This window comes from Hypanus sabinus, chromosome 16, assembly GCF_030144855.1.
Source record: "Hypanus sabinus isolate sHypSab1 chromosome 16, sHypSab1.hap1, whole genome shotgun sequence".
Lineage (NCBI taxonomy): Eukaryota > Metazoa > Chordata > Chondrichthyes > Myliobatiformes > Dasyatidae > Hypanus > Hypanus sabinus.
This window is the reverse complement of record NC_082721.1, coordinates 56410584-56429982: the sequence shown is the minus strand read 5'-3', so window position 1 is coordinate 56429982 and position 19399 is coordinate 56410584. Positions and strand designations below refer to the sequence as shown.

The 19399-nt window shown below is 43.6% G+C and overlaps 2 protein-coding genes across 3 annotated transcripts in view; one reads left to right on the top strand and one right to left on the bottom strand.

Moving 5' to 3' along the window:
* Nucleotides 1–19399, top strand: part of LOC132406323 (trichohyalin-like) — a 136830-nt gene that overhangs the window by 114832 nt on the left and 2599 nt on the right. The window contains exon 5 of one of the 2 annotated variants that reach the window (XR_009516133.1): nt 14–159. The exons of the other annotated variant lie outside the window; for it this stretch is intronic. The gene's annotated coding sequence lies outside the window, so the exon portion shown is untranslated. The remainder of the gene's footprint in view (nt 1–13; nt 160–19399) is intronic. 2 annotated transcript variants of the gene reach the window in all.
* Nucleotides 2623–19399, bottom strand: part of LOC132405905 (adhesion G protein-coupled receptor E3-like) — a 60373-nt gene continuing 43596 nt past the window's right edge. The window contains exons 15-17 of the mRNA XM_059990883.1: nt 15914–15980; nt 6132–6223; nt 2623–3664 (exon numbers count right to left, since the gene is read on the bottom strand). Coding sequence (XP_059846866.1) covers nt 3490–3664; nt 6132–6223; nt 15914–15980 — 334 coding nt within the window. The 3' untranslated portion in view covers nt 2623–3489. The remainder of the gene's footprint in view (nt 3665–6131; nt 6224–15913; nt 15981–19399) is intronic.

The window sequence follows — 19399 nt, the reverse complement described above, 5'->3', positions numbered from 1 at the left end:
CTCTATATTGAAGCAGGGATGGACCATGTTTCACAAAGTCACATTCTGGATATGACTGAACACCTGGTCTTAAAGAAAATCCTGAGGAAGAGTCTGGGTGAATGAGCAGATGGTGGAGAGCGAGGTTCGAAACACAGTCCAGATTGAACTCTTGTTGAGGTCTGTCCACAGCTCACACACCACTCACTTCGTGATATTGGTTGAGGACTCAGGTCCTGACCTGTCCAGAGGGACTACTGCATCTGTTATACCTGTCCAAAAGGCAGAAGAATCCTTTCTTTAGCATATTTAAAGGACATAATGTACTCCGTCCCCACTGCACTGCACAAGCCCCCAGGTCACAGGACAAGAGTAAAACCAAAAAAGTAACAGCTGGCACCTGTCATTTCATCCACACAAAGGTCTGTCTGTGTGAATCACTGACCATGGGCATGAAGCTTCTTTGGCTGGGTGCTGGGTGAAATGTGGGTATGTAGAACAGTGCATTCCTATTATAGGAACAATGTTAAACTGGAAATAATATGGAAAAGATTTACAATGATATTGCCAGGACTTGAGGGGCTGAGTTATAGAGGGATGTTCACCAGGCCATGTCTGTTTTACTTGGAGTGTAGGACAATGAAGGATGACCTTAAAAAAATGTCTAAATTTATGAATTGGATGGTAACAGTCTTTTACTGCAGGGTAAAGGAGACCAGAACTAGGGACGTAGGTTTAGGGTTTGAGGGGAAAGATTTGAAGGGGACCTGAGAGGAAAATATTTCATGCGAGAGACGGTGCATATGTGGAATGAGCTGTCAGAGGAAGTGGTTGAGGCTGATACGATAGTATCATTTATGAAGCAGTTGTACAGGTACATGGAGGAATGGGGCTTGGAGGGATATAGGCTGATTGTAGGAAATGGAGACTAGTGGGGTGGGCACTGTGGTTGGTTAGGTTGTATTGCTGTATTGTATTCCTGTATTGCTCTATGACTCTTTTGCACAGGAACAGATCTTGTGGACCACAATGTCTGTGCTGAACATAATGCTGAATTAAGCTATATCTCTTCTGCTTAAACAATGTCCGTATCCTTCCATTCTTTGCGCATTCATCTAAGAGGCCCTTAGGTGCCTGTATTGTATTTGGTTCTACCACCTCCCCTAGCAGTGCTTTCCAGGCACCCACCACTGGGTATAGAAACATAGAAAATATGTGCAAGAGTAGGCCATTCGGCCCTTCGGCTGATCATCCAACTCAGAACCCTGTACCTGCTTTCTCTCCATACCCCCGATCCCTTTAGCCACAAGGGCCATATCTAACTTCCTCTTAAATATAGCCAATGAACCGGCATCAATTGTTTCCTGTGGCAGAGAATTCCACAGATTCACCACTCTCTGTGTGAAGAAGTTTTTCCTCATCTCGGTTCTAAAAGGTTTCCCCTTTATCCTTAAACTGTGACCCCTCGTTCTGGACCTCCCCAACATCGGAAACAATCTTCCTGCATCTAGCCTGTCCAATCCCTTTAGAATTTTATATGTTTCAATAAGATCCCCCCTCAATCTTCTAAATTCCAGTGAGTATAAGCCTAGTCGATCCAGTCTTTCTTTCTTACCTCCCTGCTCCTGTACTCAAATCCTATAAAAAGCTTTTCTGGCATGTCTCCTTTGAGCTTAACCCTTTTCACCTTACCTCCTTTCATGCTCTATGGAATTAGAAATTTCAACCCTTGGAAAACAGATACCAGCTGTTTACTCTATCTATGCCTCTCATAATCTTATAAACCTCTTATCAGGTTCCCTCCTAACTTCCTCTGCTCCAGAGAAAGCAACCCAAGTTTGTCCTGTCTCTCTTTCTAGCTCATGCTTTCTAATCCAGACAGCATCCTGGTGAACCTTTTCTGCACTGTTTCAACCGTATCCATGCCCTGTAATGGTATGACCAGAAATGAACACAAAGCTTCAAGCCTGGCCTAAACCAAAGCTTTATACAGTTGCAATGTGACTTCTTGACCCTTGCACTCAATGCTCCAACTAAGTAAGAGTGAATGGAGTGTTCTTGAACATTCTTACAGGAATTTTGTTCTGATGGGGTGGACTGTTAAGAGTGAGGGCTATAAGGAGGCAGGGTAAACACTCGGGACTTGCCGCCCCCCACCTCTCCGTTGGGCAGTGTACTCACTGACGCACTGGTAATTGGCGTGCTGGTGAAGATGTGGTGGGGGGGGGGGAGTGTTCAAGGTGAGAGATGTAAGGACAGAGTGTAAACACTTAGGACTTACCCCACTGTCGGACAGCGGACTTACCATTACTGTGGTCATTGGCATGCTGGCAGAAGCTGAATCTGTGAGGCCTGATTTCTTCCAGTTTCTGCACATTCTTTTCCAGCAGGAACGGTATCCGTCCCTCACCTATAGACATGGGTCAATTAAAACGTATCAATTAACCCCACAGGAGGGGATAGGGGGGGTAAGTGGCAGGGAGGTTGGAGATGGAGGGGTTGTGAGGGTGGGTGCAGTGGAGGAGGTGGTGAAGGGGTAGGTGGTGAAAGGAGAGGGGCAAAGAGGGAAGTGGGAGATGGAAGGGAGGTGGGGGGACAGAGAGGAAGTGGTGGGTGAGAAAGAGAGATGTGGAGGGATAGGAGGAGTGAGAGGGTTATCTTGGCTTTTAAAACATATGAATTTAAATTAGTAAGATAACATTTTAACATCTAAATTAGTTACATTGTATAGCTGAGATTTAAAAAAGTAATCCGTAAATGTAACAATTAATCATCAGAGCATCTATAATTTTACAATAAAAATAATACTGAGAACATGAGTTGTAAGAAGTCCTTGGAAATGAATCTGGAGGTCAAAAGCTTAGAAAGGCCATTTCCAGTATCTCTGACAACTCCAGTGGATTCTCTGGCCCTGGATCCCCATTCTCTGTCTATCCAGAGTTGGGGTTGGTGTTTTGGCCCCACCACAGGCAGTGAAGAATGATGTGGCTAATTCTGTTTACACGTGGAGAGATTTGCTTTGCTACATTGAAGTTGTTTGAAGGAAAGGCAGTTAGTTTAAGAAAATAAATCCTCAGCTGTTGTTCCAGAGGCACACTGTTCATTCGTGAGATGAGGAAAGGAGAGGAGATGGTATGAGAGAGGCAGGATGGATTGAAGATGGGGAGTAGAGAGAAACAGGAGAGGGTACAAGGAGGAGAAGGAAAAGGGCATGAAGAGAGAGAGACAGAGCACAGGGGAGGATGAAGGACTAGAATGAGGAGACAGGAAGGCTTACTGACACCATGACATTAGTGTCCTAAGATTTCATATGTCCAACTTCGTCATCTTCAAAGGTTTCCTTATGGCCAGGTTACTCCCAAGCCTGGAACCCCGAAAGCCTATGGAGTGGGTGCCGCTGGATCTGTTGTCTTGAACTACAGTGATGTGGCTCCAAATGTCAGTTCAGGGGGAGGGAGACAGAAACAGAATGGACATCTCTCACAGGGAATGCAGTCAGTCAGGGATAAATCATACCTGTTGATTCAGCACACAGAGAATGAGGAAGATGAGGGTTCCCTGGAAACTGTGGATAATGGTGAAGAGGTAGGTGAGGATCATGGTTGTACTGTGAAAGTGAAACAAACTGAGAATCCAGGTGCAGCCCAAGACAAACCCCTGTGCAATGGCTTTGAAGATCAGTGTTCTGTGGAGAATTCAACGAGACATGATTAGCTCTAATGGGCACAGACTGGAATCTGGAGCTTCAAACAATTTACTGGAGGAAATTAGTGGGTTGAGCAGTCTCTGTGGGGTGGGGTAGGAGGAGTAACAATCAATGTTTTGGGTCAAAACCCTACATCATGGCACTGATTAGCTCCAAATCTCCTCTTGTGCTAGATGTGTTGATGGTTCCAACTGAATCACCATTATGTACATCAAGTTTAAGTCTTTGCAAACTAACCACCATGGCAGGAAAGTGAGGAATGACCTCTCCTTCCCTAGCTCCCTCTTCATCATCTGGAGTCTGGGACCACCCTGCGTTCTGTGCAGATGCTGGTTGAAGGGGCTGGTCTTTGACTAAGAGTGGGACACGGTGTGGCAGCTGAGAGTACCATGTTTATCCTTCAGACAAATGAGTCAGACGTTCATGTTCATGGGATCTTGTTGTGCACCACACTTCAACAACAATGTTTGAAGAAGCACAGAACCATCTGTGAGATGCCTCAGGGCATTCACTGGCTGTGACAGGTGCTCCAAAAATACACCTTTCTCTTTAACACTCAGAACCCCTGCCAAACCTCTCAGGAAAAGCTGTGAAACTGAGACAAGCCTCTCAGTTGAGAAACACCAATGTTGGTGTTTCGTACAACTGCTCCACACACCCATAGCTCAGTGTGTATAGCTCCATCTAGGGCTGGTTGCAGCATTTGAGGGAGAGCATTATAAGTACAGACCCCTCACTGAGGGCAGTGTAGTTCCTGCTAATGCTTTGTATGTTGAGGACGAGATGTCTTTGTATGTAAACACAAGGGATACAGTAGATGCTGGAAATCCAGAGCAATACTACTGGAGGAACTCAGCAGGTCAGACAGAACCAATGGAAGAGAATAAATAGTTGAGACCTGTTGAAGGGTGTCGGCCCAAAACAGTGACTCTTTTTTCTTCTCCATAGTTGTAGAGAGCAGTTTGCTTGGGAGAGCACGCACAGAGTCACCAGATACTGGAGCCATCTTCCCTTTGGAGGTTGCCTGACCTACTGAGTTCCTGTCATATGTTGACATACAGCACTGGTCTGGGTGAATGAGGTGGGCACCTGTCACATCTGCAGTCTAACTGTCACCACTGGATCAATATTCTGACAATTTCACTCTGTGCAACCTTCTGTTTGAACCTTTGCCCATGCGTCATGGAGTTGTGGTTTTACACAAAAACAAGCCCAACTCACCTATGAGGAGAGATCGAGTTGCCTGTACTTGCTGTAATTCAGAATGAAAGAGTATCTTATAGAAACATATAAAATTATTAGATAGAGGCAGGAGAAAGTTGTTTCCACTGGTAAGTGAGACTAGAACTAGGGTACATAGCCTTAAGGTTCTGGGAGGTAGATTTAGGATGGAAATGAGGAGAAACTGCTTTCCCAGAGAGTAGTGAATTTGTGAAATTCTCTGCCCTGGGGAGCAGTGGAGGCTTCCTCAGTAAATATATTTAAGATAAAGTTAGCTAGATGTTTGCATATCACGGGAATTAAGAATTATGGTGAAAAGGCAGGTAGGTGGAGCTGAAGTCCATGGCCAGAGCAGCTATGGTCTAAAAGGCTCAAAGGCAAAACAGGTATGATCAACCAGATAACCTACTCCTGCTCCTAGTTCTTACATTACCCCACACTACTCCAACTATCTACACGGTCCTATTGACCAGAGCCCAACTGCCCTCAGAGGAAAATAATTTTCCTCCGGTCCCTTAACTTAAAACCTCTTATTCACATTCACAAGAAAAGCAAATTAAACATAAATGATACACAATCTTTATGAACACATAAAGATTTTTCTTATAAAAATTGTATGTTTAATTTCTCTTGTGAATGCTGCTTATCTGATGTTTATCTGATGCTATGTGCCTGTGATGCTGCTGCAAATAAGGTTTTCATTGCACCTCTGCACACATGAATTTGTTCAGATTATAATAAACCTAACATTGACTTCACTTTTCAACCTTTGCCTGTTGACCAGTGTCTTTGGTTTTACAAAACATGGAAATACAGGGACAGGCTCTTTGGTGCATGATGTTTTGCGGAACTAAGTAAACAAGTAATTAAGCACTTAGCAAAACTAATCCTACACAATGTTCATATCCTTACATTCCCTGTACATTCATATACCTATTTAAGAACCTCTTAAATACTTATGTTGAATATGCCTCCATTACCACTGCTGGAAGTGCATTCTATGCACCCACCACTCTGTGCTTTCTCTGTTATTTACTGGCAGAATTGAAATTTAATCCCATTTATCTCTTCTGTTCTGTCAACCCAACAACAAACCACTGCGTAGACCTTATCCTCCCACCACCCACAATGTTTGCTCCACCAAGCTCAAAGTGCCTCAAGCTTAATCTTAGCGTGGTTGGGAGACCTCTGGCTCCACCAGCTCCTTAATGCTGGCTCCACTCACCTCGTGTCCTTGATCTTGGTGACCTCGGTGTTCAGGCGGGTGATCTGCATCCTCAGCTTCTGCATCGTCACCGTGAACAGAACCATGTTAAACTGGAGAGAAGGCAAGAGGGAATACTGTGGTTTAAAGCAACAGGAAAACTCATCCTGTGGTGGGTGCTGTTGTTGTGATCAGTGTGTCTGGATACTTCTGCCGTGTTTTTCAGAGAGTACAAAATCAGTCCCCCAGTCTCTGTAGGCCACACAAACATTCCCCCATTCACCTCTCTGTTCCAGCCCTGTTCCTAGCTTGTCCTGTGTACCAGGGGTCAGTGTATCAGTGATCCCAACCACCAATATTCTGCCATAAATCCTCTCCTCCGTACAGAGTGCATCTTGTTCACAAGGTCACACAGTCCATAGATTCAGGAACAAGACTGACCATCTCGCCTCAGGCCTGATCTGGGCTCTCTGTTCAACCTTTCCGTTTTCCATCCAGTGCTGTCTGTGTGAGATAAATTTACCAATCTCAATCATCAGTTCAACATCAACAGCTTTCTTGAGGCAGTTCCCCCAGTATATCCTGGCCCTGACACTTGCCCTGATGGTCTTGCACTGTTTCCAGGCGTGTGTGTGTCTTATTTCAAATGAAGTCACCCTGCTCTTAACCCAACAGGTGTTTTCACTGTAATCAGCACCTTCATTGTGTCCTGTGCCTCATCCAGGAAACATATAATATAAATATATATATATCGTAGAAACATGGAAACATAGAAAACCTACAGCACAATGCAGGCCTTTCAGCCCACAAAATTGTGCGGAACATGTCCTTACCTTAGAAGTTACTAGGCTTACCAATAGCCCTCTATTTTTCTAAGGTCCATGTACCTATCCAAAAGTCTCTTAAAAGACCCTATCGTATCCACCTCCACCACCATTGCCAGCAGCCCATTCCATGCACACACCACCCTCTGAGTAAAAAACTTATCCCAGATATCTCATCTGTACTTACTCCCCAGCACCTTAAACCTGTGTTCTCTTGTGGCAACTATTTCAGCCCTGGAGAAAAAGCCTCTGACTATCCACATGATCAATGCCTCTCCATCATCTTATACACCTTTATCAGGTCACCTCTCATCCTCCAACGCTCCAAGGAGAAAAGGGCAAGATCACTCAACCTATTCTCATAAGGCATGCTCCCTAATCCAGGCAACATCCTTTTAAATCTTCTCTGCACCCTTTGTATGGTTTCTACATCCTTCCTGTAGTGAGGCGACCAGAACTGAGCACAGTACTCCAAGTGGGGTCTGACCAAGGTCCTATATAGCTGCAACATTACCTCTCAGCTCCTAAATTCAATTCCACAATTGATGAAGGCCAATACACCATATGCCTTCTTAACCACAGAGTCAACCTGCGCAGCTGCTTTGAGCATTCTATGGACTCAGACCCCAAGATTCCTCTGATCCTCCACACTGCCAAGAGTCTTACCATTAATACTATAATCTGCCATCATATTTGACCTACCAATATGAAATACTTTACACTTATCTGAATTGAACTCCATCTGCCACTTCTCAGTTCAGTTTTGCATCCTATCAATGTCCCGCTGTAACCTCTAACAGCCCTCCACACTATCCACAACACCCCCAACCTTAGTGTCATCAGCAAACTTACTAACACATCCCTCCACTTCCTCATCCAGGTCATTTATAAAAATCATGAAGAGTAAGGGTCCCAGAACAGATCCCTGAAGCACTTCACTGGTGACCAACCTCAATGCAGAATATGACTCTTTTATGACCACTCTTTGCCTTCTGTGGGCAAGACAGTTCTACTTCCACAAAACAATGTCCCTTGGATACCAGGCCTCCTTACTTTCTCAATAAGCCTTGCATGGGGTACCTTATCAAATGTCTTGCTGAAATCCACATACACTACCTCTACTGCTCTTCCTTCATCAATGTGTTTAGTCACATCCTCAAAAAAATTCAATCAGGCTCGTAAGGCAAGACTTCCCCTTGACAAGGCATGCTGACTATTCCTAATCATATTATATCTCTCCAAATGTTCATAAATCCTGCCTCTCAGGATTTTCTCCATCAACTTGCCAACCACTGATGTAAGACTCACTGGTCTATAATTTCCTGGGCTATCTCTACTCCCTTTCTTGAATAAAGGAACAACATTTGCAACCCTCCATTCCTCCGGAACCTCTCCTGTCCTTATCGATGAAGCAAAGATCATCGCTAGAAGCTCAGCAATCTCCCTTCTTGCTTCTCACAGTAGCCTGGGGTACATCTCATCTGATCCTGTCAACTTATCCATCTTGATGCTTTGCAACAGCTCCAGCACATCCTCTTTCTTAATATCTACACGCTCAAGTTTTTCAGTCAGAATATCAAGTTGGTTTCAGATCTCTGGAGTCTCAGGAGATGCCTTCAGGGTTATTGTTCCTGTGATGAGACTGGCGTGAGCAGAACCATGTGAGCTCAACTCTTCAAGACATCCTCACCTTGATGTTTAACTTCAGATTACATGGTGATCTTACCTTTGAAACATCGGTCTTCAGGCTGATGTGAACTGAAGCAACATAATCAAACGATGGTCAACAGGGCACAATGGAAGAAGTATTTACGTTTGATGGATTTCAAATGCAGGATGCTTTGGGTAAAAGGTATAAGGAACACTGAACACCCTAGATACAGGGTCGTTCAGCCATTTCAGTGCTTCAGTTCCACCCAATGTTTTTTATATATACAGTGGTATGCAAAAGTTTGGGCATCCCGGTCAAAATTTCTGTAGATGTGAATAGCCAAGTAAGTAAAAGATGACCCGATTTTCAAAAGGCATAAAGTTAAAGATGACACATTTCTTTAATATTTTAAACAAGATTACTTTTTTTATTTCCATCTTTTACAGTTTCAAAATAACAAAAAAGGAAAAGGGCCTGAAGCAAAAGTTTGGGCATCCTACATAATCAGTACTTATTTACACACCCTTTGACAAGTATCACAGCTTGTAAATACTTCCTGTAGTCAGCTAAGAGTCTTTTAATTCTTGTTTGGGGGATTTTCACCCATTCTTCCTTGCCAAAAGGCTTCTAGTTCTGTTAGATTCTTGGGTGGTCTTGCATGCACTGCTCTTTTGAGCTCTATCCACAGATTTTCGATGATGTTTAGGTCAGGGGACTGTGAGGACCATGGCAAAACCTTCAGCTTGTGCCTCTTGAGGTAGTCCTTTGTGGATTTTGAGGTGTGTTTAGGATCATTATCCTGGTGTAGAAGCCATCCTCTTTTTATCTTCCGCTTTTTTTACAGATGGTGTGATGTTTGCTTCCAGAATTTGCTGGTATTTAATTGAATTCATTCTTCCCTCTACCAGTGAAGTGTTCCCCATGCCACTGGCTGCAACAAAGCATGATCAATCCCCCCCCCCCACCGTGTTTAATAGTTGGAGAGGTGTTCTTTTCATGAAATTCTGCACCCTTTTTTCTCCAAATATACCTTAGCTCATTGTGGCCAAAAAGTTATATTTTAACTTCATCAGTCCACAGGACTTGTTTCACAGGCTTGTTTAGATCTTCCTTTGAACTTTTTGGCCACAATGAGCAAAGATATGTTTGGAGCAAAAAGGGTGCAGAATTTCATGAAAAGAACACCTCTCCGACTGTTAAGCATGGGGGTGGATCGATCATGCTTTGGGCTTGTGTTGCAGCCAGTGGCACGGGGAACACTTCACTGGTAGAGGGAAGAATGAATTCGATTAAATATCAGCAAATTCTGAAGGCAAACATCACACCATCTGTAAAAAAAAAAGCTGACTATAAAAAGAGGATGGTTTCTACAACAGGTTAATGATCCTAAACACATCTCAAAATCCACAATGGACTACCTCAAGAGGCGCAAGCTGAAGGTTTTGCCATGGTCCTCACAGTCCTCTGACCTAAACATCATCGAAAATCTGTGGATAGATCTCAAAAGACGGCCCAAAAATCTCCCAGAACTAGAAGTCTTTTGCAAGGAAGAGTGGGTGAAAATCCCCCAAACAAGAATTGAAAGTCTCGTAGCTGGCTACAGAAAGCATTTACAAGCTGTGATACTTGCCAAAGAGGGTGTTACTAAGTACTGACCATGCAGGGTGCCCAAACTTTTGCTTCGGGCCCTTTTCCTGTTTTGTTATTTTGAAACTGTAAAGGATGGAAATAAAAAAGCAATCTTGATTGAAGTATTAAAGAAATGTGTCATCTTTAACTTTATGCCTTTTGGAAATCAGGTAATTTTTTACTCGCTTAGCTATTCACAGTAACAGAGATTTTGACCGGGGTGCCCAAACTGTGTGTGTGTGTGTGTGTGCAGATAGAGAGAGAGAGAGAAATATGGTATATACATACACGTATATATTATTGTAATTTATAATTTATGTATTACACTGTACTACTGCTGCAAAACAACAAAATTCCTCAACATATGCCAATGATAATAAACCTGATCTGATTCTGATTCTTTGTAGTTTCTCTACTGAACGTCCAACATCCTTCCTATCACATCGTAAACTCAGCTGGCATCCTGCCAAGAATTAGAAGCACAAAAAGATTCAGGATCCTTGCTTTGTGGGAAATATTTAACTTCTCCACTGACCAAACTCACATGCCTTGACCTCATCAATGAACTATGTTGAGATCCTGTTCCACTTGACCACAGTGACCTCCATCAGATTGTACTGTCTGTGCTGGATTTGTTTATCCATCCTTTAGGTGTGGGTTCCGCTGGCAAGATCTGCCATTAGTTCTCTGAGAAATGAAACAGCATCTGTTTGAATTCCTGAATAAAGAGCAGAGATTGTGGTGGTGTTGATGCAGTCAGGACATGAGGGAGTTAAGGAGTATTGAAACAGATGGAAGTGCTTCTACCTGAAACATTAACTCTTTCCTCCCCACAGGCACTGCCCAGCCCATGGGCAGCTCTTATTCCCACATTGACTTCACTACAACAACAGCTGTCTTGTGATTTGGTCAGTGTTGTAAAATCCCTCCAACTAGTCCTATTATCCTTTTATTATCCAGTGGCGATGAAGTTGCCTGTTTCTCTGTTGGACTCCCAACCTCCTTTTACGATAAGGTCAAAAGTTCGTGTTAGGTTCATGTGGAACAGGGAACTGTACAGTACAGTACAGGCCCTTTGGTCTACGATGTTGTGCTGACCCTTTAACGTACTGGGCTGTGCTAGATTGGGTGTTGTGCAATGATCTGGAGGTGATAAGAGAGCTTAAGGTTAAGGAACCCTTAGGGTACAGTGATCACAATATGATTGAGTTCACATTGAAATTCGAGAGGGAAAAAATAAAATCTAATGTGCCGGTATTTCAGTGGGATAAAGGAAATTACAATGGCATGAGAGGGGAACTGGCCGAAGTAGACTGGAAATGGACATTTGCAGGAAAGGCAGCAGAGCAGCAATGGCTGGAGTTTCTGCGAAAAATGAGGGAAGTGCAAGACAGATACATTCCAAGTAAGAAGAAATTTTCAAAGGGAAGAAGGACACTACTGTGGCTGACTAAGTGAAGTCAGAGCCAAAGTAAAAGCAAAAGAGAGGGTATACAAGGAAGCCAGAGCTAGTGGGAAGATAGAGGATTAAGGAGCTTTTCAAAACTTGCAGATGGAAACTAGGAAGGTCATTCGGAAGGAAAAGATGAATTATGAAAGGAAGTTGGTGACTAATATCAAAGAAGATACTAAAAGCTTTTTTAGGTATATAAAGGGTAAAAGAGAGTCAAGGGTAGATATAGGACCGATACAAATTGACACTAGAGATATCGCAATGAGAGATGCAGAGATGGCAGAAGAACTGAATACGTATTTTGCATCAGTCTTTGCAGCAGAAGACGTCAGCAGTATACAGTACCAGACATTCAAGAGTGTCAGGGAAGTGAGGTTTGTGCAGTGAAAATTATGACTAGGAAGGTGCTCAGGAAGCTTAATGGTCTGAGGGTGGATAAATCTCCAAGACCTGCTGGAATGCACCCTCGGGTTCTGAAGGAAGTAGCTGGAGAGATTGCGGAGGCATTAACGATGATCTTTTCAGAATCTATAGATTCTGACATTATACCGGATGACTGGAAAATTGTAAATGTTACTCCGCTATTTAAGAAGGATGGGAGGTAGCAGAAAGGAAACCATAGACCTGTTAGCCTGACATCAGTGGTTGGGAACTTGTTGGAATCGATTGTTAGGGATGAGATTATGGAGTACCTGGAGGCACATGACAAGATAGGCCAAAGCCAGCATGATTTACTGAAAGGAAAATCCTGCCTGACAAACCTACTGCAACTCTTTGAGGAAATTACAAGCAGTGTATACAAAGGAGATGCGGTAGCTGTGGTGTACTTAGATTTTCAGAAGGCCTTTGACATGGTGTCACACATGAGGCTGCTTAGCAAGATAAGAGCCCATGGAATGACAGGGAAGTTACTAACGTGGGTGGAGCATTGGCTGGTCGGCAGAAAACAGAGAGTGGGAATAAAGGCGCAAATATGAGGAACTCTGCAGATGCTGGAAATTCAAGCAACACACACAAAATGCTCGTGGAACGAAGCAGGCCAGGCAGCATCTATTGGAAGAAGTACAGTCGACAAGTACTATACGTGGCCTTACACGTATTACATATACGTGTGTTACAATACAAGTGCTACACCTGCCCTTACACTTCCTCCCTCACCACCATTCAGGGCTCCAGACAGTCATTCCAGGTGAGGCGACACTTCACCTGTGAGTTGGCTAGTGTGGTATACTGCATCCGGTGCTCCCGGTGCGGCCTTCTTTATATTGGGGAGACACGACGCAGACTGGGAGACTGTTTGGCTGAATACCTACACTCTGTCCGCCAGAGAAAGCAGGATCTCCCAGTGGCCACACATTTTAATTCCACGTCCCATTCCCATTCTGATATGTCTATCCATGGCCTCCTCTACTGTCAAGATGAAGCCACACTCAGGTTGGAGGAACAACACTTTATATTCCTACTGGGTAGCCTCCAACTTGATGGCATGAACATTGATTTCTCTAACTTCCATTAATGCCCCCCTCCCCTTCTTACCCCATCCCTTATCTATCTATCTATCTATCTATCTATCTATCTATCTATCCATCTATCTATCTTTATTTATTTATTTATCTATCATTTTTTTATCTTTTCTTTCTTTTTTCTCTCTCTATCGCTCTCACAATCACTCCTTGACTGCTCTCCATCTCCCTCTGGTGCTCTCCTCCCCCTTTCTTTCTCCCTAGGCCTCCCGTCCCATGATCCTTTACCTTCCCCAGCTGCTTATCCCTTTTGCCAATCAATTTCCAGCTCTTAGCTTCACCCCTCCCCCTCCTGTCTTCTCCTTTCATTTTGGATCTTCCCTTCCCCTCCCACTTTCAAATCTCTTACTATCTCTTCTTTCAGTTAGACCTGATGAAGGGTCTTGGACTGGAACATCAACTGTACTTCTTCCTGTAGATGCTACCTGGCCTTCTGCGTTCCACCAGCATTTTGTGTGTGTTGTGGGAATAAAGTGAACCTATTCTGGCTGGCTGCCGGTTACCAATGGAGTTTCAAAGGGGTCAGTATTGGGATCGCTGCTTTTTATGATGTATGTCAATGATTTGGACCACGGTATTAATAGATTTGTGTCTAAATTTGCCGATGATACAAATATAGGTGGAGGAGCGGGTAGTGTTGAGGAAACAGAGAGCCTGCGGAGAGACTTAGGTAGTTTAGGGGAATGGGCAAAGAAGTGGCAAATGAAATGCAATGTTGGAAAGTGTATGGTCATACACTTTGGTGAAAGAAATAAACAGGCAGACTATTATTTAAATAGGGAGAGAGTTCAAAATGCAGAGATGCAAATGGACTTGAGAGTTCTGGTGCAGGATACCCTAAAGGTTAACCTCCAGGCTGAGTCGATGGTGAAGAAGGTGAATGCAATGTCAGCATTCATTTCTAGAGGTATGGAATATAAGAGCAGGGATGTGATGTTGAGGCTCTATAAAGCACTCATGAGACCACACTTGGAGTATCGTGTGCAGTTTTGGGCTCCTTATTTTAGAAAGGATATACTGACATTGGAGAGGATTCAGAGAAGATTCACAAGAATGATTCCAGGAATGAAAGGGTTACCATATGAGGAACGTCTGGCAGCTCTTGGGCTGTATTCCCTGGAGTTCAGGAGAATGAGGAGGCATCTCATAGAAACATTCCAAATGTTAAAAGGCCTGAACAGATTAGATATGGCAAAGTTATTTCCCATGGCAGGGGATTCTAGGACAAGAGGGTACGACTTCGGGAATGAAGGACGTCCCTTTAGAACTGAGATGTGGAGAAATTACTTTAGTCAGAGAGTGGTAAATCTGTGGAATTTGTTGCCACATGCAGCTGTGGAGGTTAAGTCATTGGGTGTATTTAAGAACATAGAACATAGAATAGTACAGCGCATTAAAGGCCCTTTGGCCCACAATGTTGTGCTGACCCTCAACCCCTGCCTCACATATAACCCCCCACCTTAAATTCCTCCATATACCTGTCTAGTAGTCTCTTAAAATTCACTAGTGTGTCTGCCTCCACCACTGTCTCAGGCAGTGCATTCCACGCACCAACCACTCTCTGAGTGAAAAACCTTCCTCTAATATCCCCCTTGAACTTCCCTCCCCTTAACTTAAAGCCATGTCCTCTTGTACTGAGCAGTGGTGCCCTGGGGAAGAGACGCTGGCTGTCCACTCTGTCTATTTCTCTTAATATCTTGTACACCTCTATCATGTCTCCTCTCATCCTCCTTCTCTCCAAAGAGTAAAGCCCTAGCTCCCTTAATCTCTGATCATAATCCATACTCGCTAAACCAGGCAGCATCCTGGTAAATCTCCTCTGTACCCTTTCCAATGCTTCCACATCCTTCCTATAGTGAGGAACTTGATGACGGTGAGGACAATATGAGTGAGAACAATTTAAGGCAGAGATAGATAGGTTCTTGATTAGCCAGGACATCAAAGGGTATGGGGGTGAAAGCAGGGGAGTGGGGATGACTGGAAGAATTGGATCAGCCAATGATTGAATGGAAGAGCAGACGCAATGGGCCAAATGGCCTACTTCTGCTCTTATATCTTATGGTCTTATGGTCTTACTCCAAAATCAATCTAATCCTTCCCTTTGTTTTTACAAATCTACAAAAATTTATTTACACAAAAATACACAAAATACAAACATCAAGTATGCACAAGACAGTGAACGAGTCCAAATTAAAATATAATTATCATTGTCCAGAAAGCAATCAATTTCCTGTGGTGCCCACTGTTCCCAGAAATCCCCCCTGTACCCATCATGACCGCATGCTCCCTCTCCAATGAGCGAATGTATCCCCAGAAGGGGCAAGAATGAACGTATTCCTAGAAGAGTGGCAAGCAGTCAGTCCTGGCACAACCCTCAACTGTTAACCACCTCCCTTCCCCTCCTTCCCTCTCACATAGCCCTCTATGTTTCTATTATCCATGTGCCTATCTAAGAGTCTCTTAAATGTCCCTATCACCGCCCTTGGCAGGGCGATCCATGCACTCTGTGTAAAAAAAACCTACCTCTGAAATCCTCTATTCTTTTTTCCAATGTTATGTCATTGACCTTGCCTTTATCACTGTCAGTAAACCCTCCCTACCCATTATGCAGCCCCAGGCTGGTGAGTGTTGGAAGCTGTACTGGACAGAGTGTTAGGTGTGTTTGTAGTCGGGATCCCAGTAGAAAGATCAAATTTTCTGCCTAGGTATTTGAGGACAGTTACCAGGATGATGGCACAAATGGGCCCAATGAAACTCCAGATTAGTCCTTTCTTGACCGACAGCCAACAGCTGAAACAGAAGACAGAGAAGTGATTTGAGAGCTGTCAATAACACAAGAACCGTCAAGCCTGTCCTGATATTGTATATGGCCATGGCTATCTGTCCCACCTCATCTTCTGTGTCAGCCCTTGGTCCCTCCATGACCCTCTGTATCATACATTCTCATGTTTTGCTGCCATTCCCCATGTTCCCTGCTCTGACACTTTTCTACCTAGACAATATGAAGATTGGTGCTGTTGCAGATAATGTAAAAGACTGGCAATGGTTACAGCAGTATATATACTGTATAACAATTGTAGATTTGGGTTAAGAAATGTCAGATGGAGGATAATCCAGCCAAATGTGAGCTGTTTCTTTTTGGGAGATCAAATATAAAGTGACATTATATAGTTAATGGCAAAACCCCTAACAGTGTTGATATATAGAGGGATCCCGGCATCAAAGTTCATAGCTCTCTGAATGTGACTGCACAAGTTAGAGCGTGATGTAGCGCGCCAAAGGTTTAAAAAGGAGAGGAAGTTTTCGACGGTTATTTAAATTGCAGCAAGAGGCGGAGAGGGAAGAGGTAAAAGAAGCTCGGAGAGAAGCTTTTTTAAAAAAAACTGATCATGGCAAAGAGGCTTAGACTGTGCAGGCGTGTGAAAGTTGGCCCGTGAGGCAGCGGGAGAATTTTAAAAAGTGAGCAGAGGCTGAATACGAGCTTCACTCCAGGTGAGGTAAGGCTGGGTAAACTCCTTTAATTAATCTAATTAGATTAGGAGTAAGTAATGGAGGCAGCAGTTAGGGCAGTTGAGTGCTCCGTTTGCAGTACATGGGAAGTCAGGGTGAGCACTGTTGTCCCTGATGACTACACCTGCGAAAGGTGCATCCAGCTGCAGCTCCTGACAAACCATGTTAGGGAACTGGAGCTGGATGAACTTTGGATCATTCGAGAGGCAGAGGCAGAAATAGAAAGTTACAGGGAGATAGTCATCCCTAGGAGTCAGGAAACAGGTAGTTGGGTGACTGTCAAGAGAGGGAAGGGAAATAGACAGGAAGAGCAGAACACCCCTATGGCTGTTCCCATCAACAATAAGTATACCGTTTTGGATACTGTTGGTGGGGACGACCTACCACGGACATGTTGCAGTGGTTGCTTCTCTGGCACCAAGACTGGACCCTCAGCTCAGAAGGGAAGGAGGGAAAAGAAGAGAGCAGTAGTTTTAGGGGATTTGATAGTTAGTGGGACAGATAGGAGGTTCTGTGGAAGAGATCAAGAATTCTGGATGGTCTGTTGCCTCCCTGGTGCCAGGGTCCGCGATATCTCGGATTGAGTTCTCAGTATTCTCAAGAGGGAGGGTGAGCAGCAGAATGTTGTGGTCCATGTAGGGACCAATGATGTGGGTAGGAAGAGTGAGGAGGTCCTGAAAGGTGAGTTTGGGGAGATAGGTGCCAAGTTAAAGGACAGGACCTCCAGGATAGCAATCTCAGGATTGCTACCAGTGCCACATGCAGGCAGGTTTAGAAATAGTAAGATAGTGCAGATCAACACGTGGCTGAAGACATGGTGCAGGAGGGAGGGCTTCAGATTTATAGATAATTGGGCAGTTTTCCAGGGAAGGTGGGACCTGTTCTGGCAGGATGGTTTACATCTGAACTGGAGGGGGACAAATATTCTTGCAGGTAGGTTTGCTAGAGAGGCTCCAGTGGATTTAAACTAGATATGAGGGGGGAGGGGAACCAGAGTGTAGGAACAGATGTATGGGAGAAGGAAGAAACAGAAGACGGTAAAGTTCTTTGTACTGTTAGAGATAAACAGAGAAGAAGAGGTGGAGAATTTCTTAAATGCATTTATTTTAATGTTAGGAGCATTATAAGAAAGGTGGATGAGTTTAGTGCATGGATTGATACCTGGAAATATGATGTTGTAGCAATTAGTTAAACATGGTTGCAGGAGGGTATGATTGGCAACTAAATATTCCTGGATTTCGTTGCTTCAGGTGTGATAGAATCAGAGGGACAAGAGGGGACGGTGTTGCATTGCTTGTCAGAGAAAATATTACAGCGGTGTTCTGGCAGGAAAGATTAGAGGGCTCGTCTAGGGAGTCTGTTTGGGTGGAATTGAGGAATGGGAAAGGTGTAGTAACACTCATAGGGGTGTATTATAGACCACCTAATGGGGAACGAGAATTGGAGGAGCAAATTTGCAAGGAGATAGCAGATATTTGTAGTAAACACAGGGTTGTGATTGTGGGAGATTTTAATTTTCCACACATAGACTGGGAAGCCCATACTGTAAAAGGGCTGGATGGATTGGAGTTTGTAAAATGTGTGCAGAATAGTTTTTTGCAGCAATACATCGCGGTACCGACTAGAGAAGGGGCAGTGTTGGATCTTCTGTTAGAGAATGAGATAGCTCAGGTGACAGAGGTACGTGTTAGGGAGCACTTCGGGTCCAGTGATCAATGCCATTAGTTTCAATATAATTATGGAGAAGGATAGGACTGGACCCAGGGGTTGAGATTTTTGATTGGAGAAAGGCTAACTTTGAGGAGATGTGAAAGGATTTAGAAGGAATGGATTGGGACAATTTGATTTATGGGAAGGATGTAATAGAGAAATAGCAGTCATTTAAAGGTGAAATTTTGAGGGTACAGAATCTTTATGTTCCTGTTAGGCTGAAAGGAAAAGTTAAAAGTTTGAGAGAGCCATGGTTTTCAAGGGATATTGGAAACTTGGTTAGGAAAAAGAGAGACATCTACAATAAATATAGGCAGCATGGAGTAAATGAGGCGCTCGACGAATATAAAGAATTTAAGAAGAATCTTAAGAAAAAAATTAGAAAAGCTAAAAGAAGATACGAGGTTGCTTTGGCAAGTAAGGTGAAAATAAATCCGAAGGGTTTCTACAGTTATGATAATAGCAAAAGGATAGTGAGGGATAAAATTGGTCCCTTAGAGAATCAGAGTGGACAGCTATGTGTGGAGCTGAAAAAGATGGGGGAAATTTTGAACAATTTCTTTTTTTCGGTATTCACTAAGGAGAAGGATATTGAATTGTGCAAGGTAAGGGAAAGAAGTAGGGAAGTTATGGAAACTATGATGATTAAAGAGAAGGAAGTACTGGCGCTTTTAAGGAATATAAAAGTGGATAAATCTCCAGATCCTTACAGGATATTCCCTAGGACCTTGAGGGAGGTTAGTATCGAAATAACGGGCTCTGACAGAAATATTTCAAATGTCATTAGAAATGGGCATGGTACCGGAGGATTGGTGTCTTGCTCATGTGGTTCCATTGTTTAAAAAGGGGTCTAAGAGTAAACCTAGCAATTATTGGCCTATCAGTTTGTCGTCAGTGGTGGGTAAATTAATGGAAAGTATTCTTAGGGATGGTATATATAATTATCTGGATAGATAGGGTCTGATTAGGAACAGCCAACATGGATTTGT